General features: G+C 41.1%; 1 protein-coding gene across 2 annotated transcripts; it reads left to right on the plus strand.

Moving 5' to 3' along the window:
- Positions 1-254: 254 nt before the first annotated feature.
- On the plus strand, positions 255-13,355 carry LOC311243252 (uncharacterized protein). Of its 2 annotated transcripts, XM_084332402.1 has the most exons (11): positions 255-375; positions 4,319-4,504; positions 4,816-6,318; positions 6,830-6,922; positions 7,018-7,122; positions 7,636-7,745; positions 7,910-8,101; positions 8,507-8,669; positions 9,735-9,900; positions 10,409-10,503; positions 11,405-13,355. In XM_084332402.1, exons 2-11 carry the CDS (start codon positions 4,348-4,350, stop codon positions 11,488-11,490), a joined length of 2,670 nt encoding a protein of 889 aa, XP_084188528.1. In that variant the 5' UTR covers positions 255-375; positions 4,319-4,347; the 3' UTR covers positions 11,491-13,355. The 2 variants fall into 2 exon arrangements, with proteins under 2 accessions (XP_084188528.1, XP_084188529.1); XM_084332403.1 differs by lacking the exon at positions 4,319-4,504 and having other exon boundaries at positions 273-375.
- Positions 13,356-13,764: the final 409 nt, after the last annotated feature.

The following is a 13,764-nucleotide window of genomic DNA, read 5'->3' on the forward strand; positions in this document are numbered from 1 at the left end:
TGAGATCCTGTCTGCCTTATATAGTCTGAGACTAACAAAGGCCACTTATAGTGCTGCTCAAAGAGGAACAGGGAAGGACTATTCCAATTAGATCATCATCATCATCATCATCATCACCATTACCATCATCATCATCATCATCAGCATCATCATCACTATCATCATCAGAGGAGGAGGAGGAGGAGGAAGAGGAGGAAGTGGATTGTCCGGGAGGTGAGAGGTGGTTATGTCATTTCTCCAGGCGGGCCCATTGGGTTGGTCTCTGGGAATCTTTGGAACTCCTCCTACACTCAGGAAAGGCATATTTATGATAAACCTATCACTTCAGAGCAACTCAAATCTTCATCTCTCCGAGCGTCAGAGCATCTTCACCAGGTAAATCCCTTGTTGCTTTACTATTTCCAGTCATGACGCTTACCTGTAGTTTGGAGAGCATGGCAGTGATTCTTGTTGTCACGATGTCTAATTTATATGAATATTATATATATATTCTTTCACATTCAAATGTTATGTAATGCTTCTTCAAATTGTATGTCATGTAGTGTCAATTTAAATCTGGTGTGCACTGGAATATTGTTTTTTGGTTTACATATATATATATATATATATATATATATATATATATATATATATATATATATATATATATATATATATATATATATATATATATATATATATATATATATATATATATAATGTATATATATATGTAAACCAAAAAACAATATTCCAGTGCACACCAGATACTTAAATTGACACTACATGACATACAATTTGAAGAAGCATTACATAACATTTGAATGTGAAAGAATGTTGTTCACTCCTTTTGTTTTCATGTAACCCACTAACAAAATAGTGTCAATCCAAGTATCCTGGGATATTGTTTTTTTTTTGGGTTTACATTGTTGGTTTGCCCTGCATCAGCAAGCATCCAGGAAAGATATGTTCAGTTTTATTTAGCTGTTTGTCTAATAAAAAAATCTATCAAAGATGGTGTAAATGACAACGGTTGCTATGAAACAGAAGAAACCCGAGGCACTCTTGGCATGTCATGACAGCTCTATCCATAACCCGTAGAAATAGAATAGTCTATACCTATGACAGCAGCTAACTGTGAGGAGGGCAAGCACATATACAGTAGCTAACTATCCTTCAGTCAGCACTATGACCAGCAGAGTGTGTACACACACCTCATATGCATCTGTCAGCACAGAGTCTACTCACTGATCTAGAGTCTGATTCAGAGCTCCGTTGAGCAGAAACGGCAGTCAGAAACAAGGAGCTCCTGACCTACAACCTCCTAATGCATTCATCCATTAAGCTTGAGTTAGAGACGGATCCATAGACATTACCTCAGTCCACACCGTGCTTCTCGTTCAGCTTTCTTCTCGTTAGTCCGGGTGAATTACTTGTCCCTGGCGGGGAGGCTTGAACAGGAGTCGACACTACTTCCCCGTCCGTTAGAGCAGTGAAATGTAACACCTCGTCCCTGCCTCCTGTTTGCTCCACGGGGGCCTCAACCAAGAGGCCTGTGGCCCGGGCAGGTGTAGGAGCTGGACTGGAGTGTTCAGGGTGTAAAGGAAAGAGAGAGAAAAAGAAGGAGAGAGAATAATAATTTATCCTTTTTATTTCCAGATGAACAAAAATTATTACCTGTAATTATGGTGTAAATAAAAGTGTGTGTGTGCGCCTGATCATAAAAAAAGAAGACAAAAATAAAAGGTCATTGCTGTTTTATTTACATATTTGCATACATTCTGTTTTGAAGCACTTTGAGCTGCAGTTTCTGTATGAAAGGTGGTATACAAATACAGTTTATTATTATTATTACTACATGTTCTGTTAAGATACTATCAGTGTTAATTCTCCATTCACTCTGACCTTGTTCCCTGTATAAATTGTTTTTAATTTCTTTGTGTATAGAGGGCGCTCAGGTCAAGTGTTTTGCCTGCCACTGGAGTAATCCTTTTGAAAGAGAGATGATGCTGTGTCCCAGTGCTTATAGTCTTGCCTAGGCTCCTTTTCTACCTACTGTAAACATATGTTGTGCTGATGATTTCACTCCACAGATACCCCCGGTTGATTGTAGAGCATATGTAAAACCTAAAACATAGCCATACTTACTGCAGTATTCAGTTCAGAGATTTTTTTTTTTTATTTGCCACATGGAATAATACAATCATAGTTTCTTCATTAAAAAATCATAAATAGCCATTCCATGGACAAAAGGAGCAGGAAGAAGAATAAATCTTATAATTACCTGCCCCTTATTCCTAAACTAACATGTATTTTCTTAATGGTCGGCGTATAACCTTATTTACACAAATAATCATTTATACCATTATAAAAGAAACACAATCCACAGTTAAACAAGAACAATTTAAATAATAATAATAATAATAATGATAAAGAATAAAAAAGAAAAGAAAGAGAAGAGAAAAAAAAGATCTCACTATTCAGATCACATTTTGATTTTCATACTGACTAAATATTTTTTTTTTATACATTTTTTTGAATTGATAAACACTGTTACATCCCTTAAGCTCGCTATGGAGAGAATTCCATAACTTTACACCAATAACTGAAGGACACATCTGTTTAAGTGTGGTACGTGCAAACTGATGTTTAAAATTTTATTTTCTCCTACTAAACTCACTTTCTAAATGAAAAAGATTTTGTAGTTTTTCTGGCAGTGTATTATTTCTTGCCCTAAACATAATTAACATTGTTTGAAACTTAACCATGTCTTCAAGTTTAATTATTCTAGATTTAATAAATAATATATTTGTGTGTTCTCGATAACTCACTTTATGTGTGATTCGCCCTCTTCTGTAGTATATATAATGGTTTTATATTTGTCCCATAAGTATTCCCCCATACTTCAACACAATAACTGATATAAGGTGAGATGAGTGAGCAGTAGAGTGTTCTCATTGCCTCATACTCTAACACATCCTTTACTTTATTCATAACAAAAATACTCTTGGACATCTTTTTTTTAACGTGTGCTATGTGCGATTTCCATGTTAATTTATCATCCATAATCACACCAAGAAAACGAAATTCATTAACTCTCTCTATATCAGCTCCATCTATGGTCAGTACTATATTTTCATCTAGTTTTCGATTGCCAAAAATCATAAATTTAGTTTTTTTCAGATTCAGTGATAGCTTATTTACATCAAACCATTTCTTTAGCTTTGTCATTTCATACACAATATATTCAGCTAGTTCCTTTAAATTATTTCCAGAACAAAAAAAATGTGTATCATCAGCAAACAAGACAAACTGTAATAGTTTTGAAACATCACAAATATCATTAATATATAAAAGAAAGAGTTTGGGCCCCAAAACCGAACCTTGCGGTACCCCACATTCAATCTTCATGAGCTCAGATTTGACATCTGCCAACTGCACATATTGTTGCCTATTGTGGAGATAACTACTCAACCATTCAAGAACCATTCCTCTCACACCATATGAACGTAATTTGGAAATTAGAATATTATGATCTAAGGTATCAAATGCCTTTTTTAAATCAATAAACACCCCTATTGTTAATTTCCTTTTTCAAGCACTTTCGAGAACTGTGAGAGCAATGACACTGGTCTGTAGTTAGTGAAGCTGTGCTTATCTCCTACTTTGTAAAGTGGGATCACTTTTGCTACCTTCATCCTGTAGATGAATGCCATTTCGTTTACCATATAGACAGTAGGGCTGTCCCCGACTAAGGATTTGGATGGTCGACTAGGATTGGCCAAAATTTGCCGTTAGTCGACTATTGGTCGACTTAAAAAAAAAAAAAAAAAGTATAATATTTTTAAACTTTTTTTTTTGTTTTTATTTTTTATTTTATTTGTTATCATTCCATTTGGGTTGTGGGGGGTGCTTAATGTCTGAAGAAGTCGACTGAAGGCTTCTTGTCCTCTGCAAAAGCATGCAATTGGTCCACTGATGGATACATCTTGATATTTGTCTAGTCTAGTGTGTTCATTAGATGGGTGAAATCCTTCTATGCCTCTTTTCTTTTGGAAAGAATGATACAAAAATATATATATTAATATACATATATATATTCTTTTTATTATTATATTCGACTAAGAGGTTGGCCAGTCGACTACGGCTCCTTTCGACCTAATAGACAGCTATAAATTAGCCAATACTAGATCAAGACAGTAAACTACTTGGTCTTATGGATAATTCCTATAAATTCTATTCCTTCATGGAGTCATTAAAAAGACAGACTATGTAAACATTTCATTCTTTCTTAACCCCCCCCCATCTCTTACATTATCTTATTGCATCTATTTTGCAGCTGCATCAAAAGTAAAACTTAAAGACATAATGGCAACATCAGATGGTTTTCCAGCCAGTTTCTATGGTGAACCAGGAGTGCTGGGCATGTTGGCCAATGGGATCAGTGCGTTCCTCGTTCTTCTACAGAACTTCAACATAGCACGCACTGGCATCTTGCCAGTAGGGGTGGAGAACATTCTTGCAGGTATGACTTCAGCTATATTAGCTATTTACATTTTACATTGAGTCATTTAGCTGACGCTTTTATCCAAAGCGACTTACAAGTTCTGTTCGACAAGTTAGCAGGAAGAGTACAACTCTTTCAGCTGAATAATAATGTTCATCAAACAGCTATATATATATATATATATATATATATATATATATTTATTTTTTTACAAAAGTCCAATTTAGCATGATAATAACTTATATATTCTCTCTCTCTCTCTCTCTCTCTCTCTCTCTCTCTCTCTCTCTCTCTCTCTCTCTCTCTCTCTCTCTCTCTCTCTTCAACAGGTGTTCACCTCATCCTAATTGGTGGAGTATGCCAACTGGTGGCTGGCCTGCTCTCCTTTAGAAAATATGACCACCTGAGTGGCACTGCCTTCATTGGCTATGCCGCTCTCTGGGGCAGTTACGGTGCCACCCGGATCTACTACGGCGCCGTAAGTGAAAGTCCCACGAACGAAACGCTCTCGTCCTACGAAATGGGGAACAATATGTCCCTGATGGCCAACCTCTCTTCCACGAATCTCACTTCAGGGGTCCCCGCTTGGCTTTCACACCTGTCTCTAAACGAGTCAGCCGTCTCTGGCTTAGTACCCTATATCCTCCTCTCGTTTCTCCTTGCCTTCTGCTCAGCGACTGTCAACTACATTATGCCCTTTGTGTTTGGGGCCATCACGGCTACCCTGATATTCGAAGCTGTGGGTTTGGTGGCCGACTCGTGGGCTCTCGTGGTCTCTGGGGTCCTGGAGCTCCTCATCCTGATGTTCGCCATCTATGGCTCCGCTGCACTGCTTGTTAAAGGCCTGGCTCAACGTCTAGTCCTCAAGGGCTTCGGGACCCCCCTCTTCAATGTCCTCCTGCTGGGAACCGCCAACTCAGGAAGCGCCCAGAGCATTGGACAAGAGAAGAAAAAGGACACAAAATACGCTGAGCCAATGGCCCTGGGTTTCTTCTGTGACACTGTCTCGTCTTTCATCTTCGCTTTCTACAGCTTTGGGTACTTCAAGTCCTTCGGCCTGGGTGTCGCATGGGTCTCCATCATCTCAGTTGCTCAGCTCCTCTCAAGCTACTATGCCTGCCTGCGCAACGATTGCTACCACACCACTAAGTTTGGGCTCCATGTTACATATTGGCTGATCAAAGCTTGGGACGAGTTTGTAGCATCTGCTCTGATTGTGGTGGACAGCGAAAGGGCCTCTGGCAGGGAAGCGATGGTCGGCGACTGGTTCTTTATCGCGGCGGCCTTGGTGCTCTGCGTGGTCAGCCTGAACACGGACACGATGGAGGTGATCCACAACGCGCTGTTCCTCCTGCTCACCGTCTCGACCGTCCCTCAGATCCCTCTCCGGGGCTACTACGTCTTCTTCGGCGTGGCGTCTTCCCTGTTCACGGCGGCGTCCCTCTACGGGACCTTCTCCCGTCTCATCAATAGCATCGCGGAGAAGTCCCTGATCCCCACGGGCCCGCAGCCCGTCTCTACGGACCGACTGAAGAAGGCGCTGGGCTGCTGCAGATTGAAGGACCGGAGGACACCGTCCCATATCGATCAGACGCCAGACGCCCTGTTCTATCTTTGCAACGGAGTGGCGGCTCTCTCGGCCCTCCACGCCAGCGTGTCCAGTGGGAACGCACCCTTCCTCCATTTAACCGTCCCGTGGGTTCTCATCTCCGGAGCCGTCATCCAGGCCTACGTGAGCCGCCTGCAAGTCAGAGGAGGCAGGCGATTTGGGTCCGTCATCCCGTCCTTCTACGTAGCAGTGTGGGCAACCTGGGCCTGGTTTAGGTTTGCAGGTATGAAGTTGAAATGTATTTGCCTTCATAATTGAGTACAAAGAACCATATAACTCAGTTTTATGTTTTCATAGGAACGATTTTCTTTTTTCAAAGTGTTGCATTCATTAATGACAGTGGAGGTTGAATACCTTCTTGTGATGTATCGATGGCCGAAGAACAAAACCTCCTGTCTGCATAAAAGATTGGGGAAAAACCTCCTACCAGCACTTTAGCGAGGCACTAATACCTGGTTGGTATTGTTAACACATAATATAGTAATATAGTCTAAAAACAGTGTATTGTATTGGGTATCCTTAAAAAATTGCATTCTGCAAGAAAACAACACTTTCTCAAAAGTGAGACATTTTCAGATAGGAGGTTTTGCTCTTTGGCTATCTATATCACTCCAACACATTTCAAAACAGAGTTACAGTATCCAGTTCTTCGGTGCAAGGGTTCAATTATTGAATAGATTGTGATTTACTGTGTAGTAATATTATACTGTAACAAAGCACTCTATTCATTCCAGGTAAACTGCTCCAGCTTTCTACAGGGGCAGCCCATGCCTTTACAGTTGGAGCCATTGCTTTCCTGGTCATTAATGCTTTCCTCATGCTGATTGGTAAGCCTCAACTGGTCTCTAGAGTTTATTTCATAGAAGAACTAAATAGATCGACGTGATTCTGAATTAACGGTGCTCTCCATGGTTTGTGACAGCTGCATACAGGAACCTGGTTTTGCTGTGTCTGACGACAGTCATGGAGGTGGTACTGGTCTGCTTTCTGCTCTCCACACTGCAGCGTCTACCATACCAACTAGAGAGTAAGGAGCCAGACTCTTATTTTACCAGCAATACCACACGTCATCATGGTCACCAGGGGTGCTTTAGTGCATAGGCTTAAGCCCCGGGACCTCACAAGACATGTATATTTAATATAATTGAATAGTATATATACAGTATATAAAACAAATTATAATACAAAAAAAAAGAAATACAAAAAATACCCCAATGTTGATGGTAACCACTGGTCAATGCACAAGTTCGGGGCAACATTTAGGTGAAGTTATGCTTTACCTTTCCAGGTGTACAATCTCTCATGTGAGATTGGAGTTGTAATGAAATTATGTCACAATGGCTACTGATTGCTGAACGCCATAGAGTAAGACTAAAATATAATTCAGAAAACAAACAAAAAAGACCTAAAATATACACCCTGAATAAAGATCTCCATTGAAAGGAACTTTTCAGTCTTGAATCTTGGCCTTTAGGATCAGCCTATGCCTGTGAAACTGGCCTTCATGTTTAACGACGTTGTTTCAACATTTTCTGTACAGTTGCCATGCTGGCTGTGTTCTCAATAATCTGCATATATGGAACCCTGGCGTCGTTGACGAACTGCATCTTCTCGCTGAGACTGCTGCCTATGGGCCCACCCTTGTTAAAGGTGACCACTTAAACGATCCATGTTCTATTCTATTCTATTCTATTCTATTCTATTCTATTCTATTCTATTCTATTCTATTCTATTCTATTCTATTCTATTCTATTCTATTCTATTCTATTCTATTCACTTAATTAAATCCTCCCTCCATCTGTGGTCTGTCTCAGGGTGAGAAGAGACAGGAGAAAGCTGTGGAGCCACCCTGTCCTGTGGCTGACTCCCGACTGACGAGTGGTCTTCTGAAGATCGCCAGCCTGCTGGAGGAAGGCGGCGTCTGCGGCATCCCCACCGATACAGTGTACGCCCTGGCCGCCTCCTGCAAGAACCCCCAGGCCATAGAGCAGATCTACAGCATCAAAGTGAGCATGATTAGCTGCCAAGTGGTGTCGTAATGAAGTGGCAGAAACGCGTAGATGCATCTATCAATCCCACTATTAGCCTAGCTTAGCACAATGAATGGAAGCGGACATGGCCGGTTAGCCTTTCGGGAGAGGTGTTAGTTGGACAATGCTTAGGCTAGCCGGCCATGTCCGCTTCCATTCATTATCACTAACGTGCAGCCAGATAGCTTTCTACTGAACGCAAAGAGAGGAAATTCGTGTCTATGGTCCTGTCTCTCTGGAGAAGACGGTAAGGTATAATTTCCCAAAATGTTGGCGTGTACTTTTAAGTCTACCATTAGCATCGGTGATTCATTCCTAAGTTCAGGCCCTTGTCGTGCTTGACCTCTAACCCCTGAACCTGCTGTCTGTGACCACTCCCAGGACCGACCGGCGGAGAAGCCCATCTGTATTTGCATCTCCAGCGTGGAGCAGCTGGTGGTAGCCAAGCCTCCCTTCAGCCCCCTGCTCTGGGAGTTCATGAGGAACGTCTACCCCGGAGGCATCAGCTGTATTGTCACCAAGGGAGACTGGCTCTACAGACTGGGTAAAAAGAACACCACATACTGGCTCTTCAGACTGGGTAAACACCACAGACTGGCTCTTCAGACTGGCTAAACACCACAGACTAGCTCTTCAGACTGGCTAAACACCACCGACTGGCTCTACAGACTGGCTAAACACCACCGACTGGCTCTAGAGACTGGCTAAACACCACAGACTGGCTCTAGAGACTGGCTAAACACCACAGACTGGCTCTACAGACTGGCTAAACACCACAGACTGGCTCTAGAGACTGGATAAACACCACAGACTGGCTCTTCAGACTGGCTAAACACCACAGACTGGCTCTAGAGACTGGCTAAACACCACAAACTGGCTAAACACCACAGACTGGCTCTTCAGACTGGCTAAACACCACAGACTGGCTCTTCAGACTGGCTAAACACCACAGACTGGCTCTTCAGACTGGGTAAACACCACAGACTGGCTCTTCAGACTGGCTAAACACCACAGACTAGCTCTTCAGACTGGCTAAACACCACAGACTGGCTCATCAGACTGGCTAAACACCACAGACTGGCTCTTCAGACTGGCTAAACAGAACAGGCCACAATGGCTAGAGTGGACTGCCCATGCTTAAAAGGGGACACAGCAACAGTATGGGAAATGTGCTTACCATCTTCTCCAGAGTCAGACAAGAAGGCAGATACCAATTTCCTCTCTGTGCGTTCAGTAGAAAGCTATCCGACTGCAAGCTAGTCTAGCTTAGCACAAATGAATGGAAGTGGAGACGGACCAGCTAGGCTAGTGGTCCATAACCGCTTCCATTCATTTGTGCTAAGCTTGGCTAGCTTGCAGCCGGATAGCTTTCTACTGAACGCACAGAGAGGAAATTGGTATCAGTCTCTGGAGAAGACAGTAAGCGCATTTGCCATAATGTTCCCTTAAGGGTTCTATTTATATGATGTTTATATGTGTATATGTGTGTCCTTTACTTGGTCTGTAAACTAACTGTATACTATATATACAATTGGTCTTGTATATATTTATATATAGTATTAATTGGTCTTGTATATATAGTATTAATTGGTCTTGTATATTTATATAGGTGTAGGGGCAGCTTATGACCGAGTTGGGACCATGGACAGCATTATGATCCGCGTCCCTAACCACACTGTGACCGCGCACCTGTGTGACATCACTGGACCCCTAGCCATCACCTCAGCCAATCCCAGTGGAGAGCCAGACAGCACACACCACGACATGGTCCTCAGGTGAGCTGCTCCCCAAAGAACTCTACTGCATCCCGTCAGCTGTTATTAAGTTCAGCAAACTGTTTTCAAAAACAAAAACATTATGTTACATATTACATACTTAAGACAATGAAAGAAAAAAATATTTAATCACAGAGGGAAGGGACAGAAATACTACTATGTTTTCTATCTATGTTCGACCTTGGTCAATTATGAACACACAGAGACTAAATTTGTAAACAAGAAAGTGTTATTGCATTATTTTGATAGTTATTGCCCATGTAAACAGACACACAGAGCAACAGTTGTGATTGGAGGATCAAGAAAAGAGGGCAGGGCTTGAGATAAGTCAATTGAGATACTCTCACGGGAGTTGCACTGAAGGAGATTCATCTGAACTGTGACAAATGTTTTGTATGCACTGGCATTACGTGTAATTCCAGTGTCCTGTGTACATTATCAAAGTGTCAAGGGTGTAGTGTGTATCAGCATGGTGTATTATATCTGTGATCCTCTGTGTTTGCTGCAGCCGGCTGGGACACAAGATCCAGGGCGTCCTGTGTGACGGGGAATCCAACGAGGTGGTGGCCTCCACCGTCATCAACTGTGTGAAGATCGATGAAGGTGCGATAGAATCAAAGAGAAGCCGCCTATTCTCGATCCTTGCTCCACAATGATGGACTGAACTTCCCACCACATTTAGGACAGCTTAGGGCCCGTGTCGACCGGGGACGTTTTATGAGTTGTCAGCTCATTTCTGTCATTCATTTCTATGCTACAGACGCGACAGGCGCGCTCCTTTTCCCAGCGCCGCGCGTCGCGTTTTAGCGCTCTCGGCGGCTAGCGTTTTTGGGCGGAGCGCTCCCAGCGCCTAAAGTTGAAACTAGTTAAACTTTTGGAGAGGAGCGCCGCTCATCAAGGTAACTTTTTTCGACCGACCAATCAACATCGAGCAAGTGGAGTCGCGAGACGCTCTGGAAACGCTCTGGGCATGCATATTTTTGCCTTTCAAAGCGGTCCGCCTTGAAAAAAACGTCCCCGGTGGACACAAAGCCTAACAGCAATTTTTTCGCCGTCGACTAAAAACACACTTCTTTACTCAATATCTGAAATGAAAGAAGAAAAAATATATACTAACCTTACTGTCTTCTACTATCATGCACTCTTCCACTAATTCATCTTCCTTGTCTATATTACTACCTACTATACTAATATGTCTCTACTCTCTACTATATGCACTCAACACTGCAGCACCCAAGTTTCAGCATTGTTTGATGAACATTGTTACTCAGCTGTAAGAGTTGTACCTTTCCTGCTGACCTGTTGTACAGAACTTGTAAGTCACTTTGAATAAAAGCGTTCAGCTAAATGACAAAATGTAAATCTAAGTGTAAATGTAGAATCTCTCCTACGGTGACATTCCTAACAAATCAAATGACAAATTCCAGAAATAAAGAAAAGGTGCAACAAACAAACAAACCCTGATTTCTTCCCACCGTCTCACTCATATGACCTACTTCCACAGGGACCATAACCGTCGTGAGGGAAGGATGTGTCCCCTCGGCCAAAGTGCGACAGATCTTCGACCGAGTGAAGAACAGCATGCTGTGAGGCGACAGTGGCTCGGGAGGTAGAGCAGTCGTCTGGTAATCCGGAGGTTCCCGGTTCGATTCCCGCTCCTCCTGGGCAGCGTGTCGGAGTGTCCTTGGAGACAGCCTTGTGTCCTTCCTTACGCAAGACACGTAACCCCTAACTGCTCCCGATGAGCAGGTTGGCACCTTGCATGGTTGCCTCTGCCATCGGTGTGTGAATGAATGTGTGAGTGAATGGGTCAAATGTGAGGCACAAATTGTAAAGCGCTTTGGATAAAAGCGCTATATAAATGCACCATTTACCATTTACTTTCCTCCCCCATCCAAACCCTATACTGTTTCTGCTCCTCAGACGTATAAAACACTGACAACCTCTCCTCATTTCCTCACTCAGGGCAACATATTATGAAGAATATCACTTAAGAAATAATTAAGTAAAAAGTGAAACATTGTATGAAAATGTTCTCACATCTTTGCATTACACCCAGCAAGTGTGGTATTAGTTTCAGGGAATATGAAGTGAAGGGTAAGCTCTTTTGTATGTACACTGTGCTGCTCTTTTATGTTGTTTTCCAAAGCCAAAAATATTGTTTATAGTGACTTGCATATATCTACTCTGAACAGTTCTGATGTCGAGAGAGTTTCAGAATACAAATACCTTGGTATTTGGATTGATGAAGGACTTACATTTAAATATCATGTGGGCGTTCTCGCCAGTAAATTACGGAAAAAGATTGGCTTTTTGTATAGAAATAGAGCCAACTTCCCTATGATTAGTAGAACGAGAGTTGTTGAAGCAGTGTTCCTATCTGTTTTGGATTACGGAGATGTGATTTATAGACATGCAGCGGCTTCCACTCTTAAGCCCTTAGACTCTGTTTATCATTCAGCCATTAGATTTATCACCGGTGATAGTTATGGTACTCACCATTGTATATAATAAGGTCGGGTGGGCCTCTCTGGCAGAGAGACATAAGTTGCATTGCAATCTTTTTATTTATAAAGCCATAATTAGAGATTGTCCAAATTATATTAGTTCTTTATTGGAATGGACCACTGGACCCTGTCGTACACGATCCAGTTTTTGGCTTACAGAGTGCCTAGAGTTTGTACTGAACTTGGTAGATCTGCTTTTGGCTTTTTTGCCCCTACATCATGGAATACCCTGCAGGAAACACTGAAACTAGACACTCTAGTGTCTATGGGTCGGTTTAGAACCTTAATGACCAATCAGGTCACCACAATATGTAATTGTTTTTAAATTATTACCTCTGTTTAAATTTTTAGCTATTTTATTCTTTTTAAAAGATTTTTTATTATTCTTTTTAATGTATTTTAAAATGTGCTCTTAATTATTCTGATTGTCTGATGTCTTTATATTTATGAACACACTGTGACACTTGTGTATGTAACATATCGACGGCACTGTAAATGAGTTTAATTACTCAGTGTATTATCGAGTATAAATAAAGATTGAATGAATGTAATACAGTATATATTTGAATGTAAATTGTACTGTACAATGAAGTGGTACATTGCAAATAAACAATGATTTAGTTCTAATGTTTTGTAATTTGAAGTGAAGTCTTCAAGCATGTTAAACATTTACAGTGAAATGCAGTAGCTAATGAAGAATGATGATAGTTAAAATTATTAATATATGAAGGAGCTACAGTCATTCACTTGACATGCATCTTTGAAGAAGAAAAATTGTTTGTACATTTAGATTTTTCTATTCATTTTGTTCAGTGTTTGATCAAATTGTGCAATAAACTATCCTATAAACCTTTCATGGTATAACTGTCCACTATATTCATCATTAAGGTGAGACAGCACCCCCTAATAGGCAAAAACAATATTTGAATATATATCACTATGAGACATTCCCAGTTTGTTATGTACATATAAACTAAGAAAAAATATATTGCAAGTTTTCTGAATTTTATGTTTATATATGCAAATGAGGCACTTCCCCATTAAATATGTGCACATTTATGGATGCAATCAGGCAAGATTAAGTCAATTAAACAACTAAATGTGTGTTATTGACATTTTATTGTCTAGTTTCATAGAAGACATGTTTAGGAAGCAAAATATAACAAAATCTCAATTTCGTCGAAAAAAAGCAAAAAGGCAATTTTGGGGGTGCTGTCTCGCCTTAAATGAATGTAAAACACATGTATTACTGCAGGTTAGTGACCAGCGCCAGACAATGTATCATAGACCCGACAGAACCAGATGCATTTTGACAGGCTGACAGCACCTTAGTTTCTATGATAGGCGTGGGGGTGGG

The sequence above is a fragment of the Notolepis coatsorum genome (assembly GCF_963971535.1).
Source record: "Notolepis coatsorum genome assembly, chromosome: 16".
NCBI lineage: Eukaryota > Metazoa > Chordata > Actinopteri > Aulopiformes > Paralepididae > Notolepis > Notolepis coatsorum.

Bases quoted from the DNA above. Each gene is read 5' to 3' on its own strand.
- LOC311243252 (XM_084332402.1), top strand. From the start codon at position 4,348: ATGGCAACATCAGATGGTTTTCCAGCCAGTTTCTATGGTGAACCAGGA. The intron at 6,319-6,829 runs GTATGAAGTTGA...TATTCATTCCAG, and splicing joins GGCCTGGTTTAGGTTTGCAG to GTAAACTGCTCCAGCTTTCT. The intron at 8,102-8,506 runs GTGAGCATGATT...GACCACTCCCAG, and splicing joins AGCAGATCTACAGCATCAAA to GACCGACCGGCGGAGAAGCC.